Source organism: Ammodytes marinus (genome assembly GCF_949987685.1).
Source record: "Ammodytes marinus genome assembly, contig: scaffold_304, whole genome shotgun sequence".
In the NCBI taxonomy this organism is placed as follows: domain Eukaryota; kingdom Metazoa; phylum Chordata; class Actinopteri; order Uranoscopiformes; family Ammodytidae; genus Ammodytes; species Ammodytes marinus.
Genome location: NW_027648528.1, coordinates 12,501 through 15,000, shown reverse-complemented (window position 1 = coordinate 15,000; position 2,500 = coordinate 12,501). Strand labels below are relative to the sequence as shown.

The window sequence follows — 2,500 nt, the reverse complement described above, 5'->3', positions numbered from 1 at the left end:
ACCCCCACCCGCCCCCCACCCCAACCCCCCCCCCGCCCCCCCCACACCCCAAACAATCCTTGGACATTTTGAATTGGTTTTAGACTTAAAAAAATAAAAAAAATCGTTTTATGTTCTGAATTATGAGAAAAAATAAATAACCCTATGTAATATTAAATGGTGCGTTCACTGACCCTCCCCCTCTGCAGGACTTTAGGCCGTCTCACTCTCTTGTTGACAAAGACTGGCTGCTGTGTGTGTCTCTCTCTGTGTGTCTGTCTGTCTGTGTGTGTGTGTGTGTGTGTGTCTGTGTGTGTGTGTGTGTGTGTGTCTGTGTCTGTCTGTGTGTGTTTCTCTCTCTGTATATTTATCAAATGGTGTGTTCACTGACCCTCCCTCTCTGCAGGACTTTGGGCCGTCTCACTCCCTTGTTGACGAACGGCTGCTTGTTGCCGTTGGCCACAGCCGTCATCTCGGGGTAGATGGTTTCCAGGTACCAGCGAAACGACCGACACTGGAGCCGGCCCCTCAACGCCACGCGGGCTGTGATGTCACCGAAGCTCCTCCCCCTCAACTCAGGGCGCAGAGAGAGATACTGCTCCTGATAGGGTGAGACACATAGGACACATATTTAAAGGGGTAGTTCAGGATTTTAGACATAGGGCCTTATTCCCAAGTTAGCCTTGGTGTTCTTTATCATTGGAGACAGTTTTCAACACATTTAATTCAGTCCTTCTAGTTGCAGAGTGCGCTCGTGCTAAGCTAGCGCACGGCATTGGGGGAATACCTAGCCTGCTACTAAAACAGTCTTACCCACTCCACAGTACACCCGAGGCCAATCAATTATAACGCCAGACTATCGATGTAAATGTCTGTGTTGATAGAATAATTTTAGAAATAAAACCAACCTCGCATCGCATGAATTATCGCATTTTGAGGGACTACTTTCTTAGCAGCAGCGGACTTTTACTTTGCTGTGTAACCGAATCACTACAGCAGAAAGTAAACAGAGCAGCGTGGGACAGAAACTGAAACTGCACTGCCACCAGTCTACCGTCATTCTGTCCCGGTTCTCTGCTGCAGCTCCAGCGGGGGCTGTCTCTACAGACGCTCTTTCTCTTTCTGCCCTTTGAGCATCCCTCTCAATTCTTCATCAGTGTATTCCGGCTCGTACAGGTACGGGCAGCAGCAGGTAAACAAACTATTATAGAGCCTGTAACCTAGGTATTAGTCCGCCGCTGCCGCAGCCTACAAGGAATAAAGTCCCTCAAAATGCAATATGCGAGGTTGGTTTTATTTCTAAAATTATTCTATCAACACAGACATTTACATCGATAGTCTGGCGTTATAATTGATTGGCCTCGGGTGTACTGTGGAGTGGGTAAGACTGTTTTAGTTGCAGGCTAGATATCCCCCCGATGCCGTGCGCTAGCTTAGCACGAGCGCACTCTGCAACTATAAGGACTGAATTAAATGTGTTGAAAACTGTCTCCACTGATAAAGAACACCAAGGCTAACTTGGGAATAAGGCCCTATGTCTAAAATCCTGAACTACCCCTTTAATATTGTGTGTGTGTGTGTGTGTGTGTGTGTGTGTGTGTGTGTGTGTGTGTGTGTGAGAGTGAGTGAATGTCTGTCTGCCTGCCTGTCTCACTCTCTGTCTATCTGTGTCTCTGGTCTCTGTGTGTGTGTGTGTGTGTCGGTTCATCTGTGTGAGAGTGGGTACCTGTCTGTCTGTCTGTCTGTCTGTCTGTCTATCTATCTGTCTGTCCGTGTGTGTCTGTCTGTCTGTCTGTCTGTCTGTCTGTCTGTCTGTCTGTCTGTCTGTCTATCTATCTATCTGTCCGTGTGTGTGTCTGTCTGTCTGTCTGGGTGTCTGTCTGTCTGTCTGTCTGTCTGCCTGCCTGTCTGTCTGTCTCTCTGTATATACCTTGTATTCATCCATCCATACGTGCGCTAGCCGCAGTGAATTGTGGGACATGGAGTCCTGTCCTCCAGGCGAGCCATAGGGCCGTCTCTTCCTGAAGATGTGACCCACTCTGGAGCAGGGGATGATCAACAGCTGGCCTCCGCACATCCAGATCTGAGAGAGAGACAGGCAGAGAGAGAGAGAGACAAGCAGGCAGAGAGACAGACAGAGAGACAGGCAGACAGGCAGAGAGACAGAGAGACAGGCAGACAGAGAGACAGGCAGAGAGACAGACAGACAGGCAGACAGGCAGAGAGACAGACAGACAGGCAGAGAGAGAGAGAGACAGACAGAGAGAGACAGACACATTAAAGACCTACTTCACCAGTGGGAACATGAAGATGTATTGAACTCTGAGATCCTATTTAGTATAAATGTGCAGAAAAAATTAAATCGGATCATCTTAGCCTGAGAAAAGGCAGAAAGAGTGTTTTATGGTCTCACTGTCTAACCCTACAGTTTCCTTCTTGTGACATCACAGTAAGGGTTAGGATTAACAGGACAGCTGGGCCAAGGGAAGACTGAGGGAAGAAAAACCTCATTCATTATATT

The 2,500-nt window shown here is 48.0% G+C and overlaps 1 protein-coding gene across 2 annotated transcripts in view; it reads right to left on the bottom strand.

Moving 5' to 3' along the window:
- Positions 1-2,500, bottom strand: part of galnt11 (UDP-N-acetyl-alpha-D-galactosamine:polypeptide N-acetylgalactosaminyltransferase 11 (GalNAc-T11)) — an 18,739-nt gene that overhangs the window by 5,857 nt on the left and 10,382 nt on the right. For both annotated transcript variants that reach the window (XM_080054301.1, XM_080054302.1), the window contains exons 9-10: positions 1,910-2,062; positions 371-580 (exon numbers count right to left, since the gene is read on the bottom strand). In XM_080054301.1, the coding sequence (XP_079910427.1) occupies positions 371-580; positions 1,910-2,062 (363 nt within the window). The remainder of the gene's footprint in view (positions 1-370; positions 581-1,909; positions 2,063-2,500) is intronic.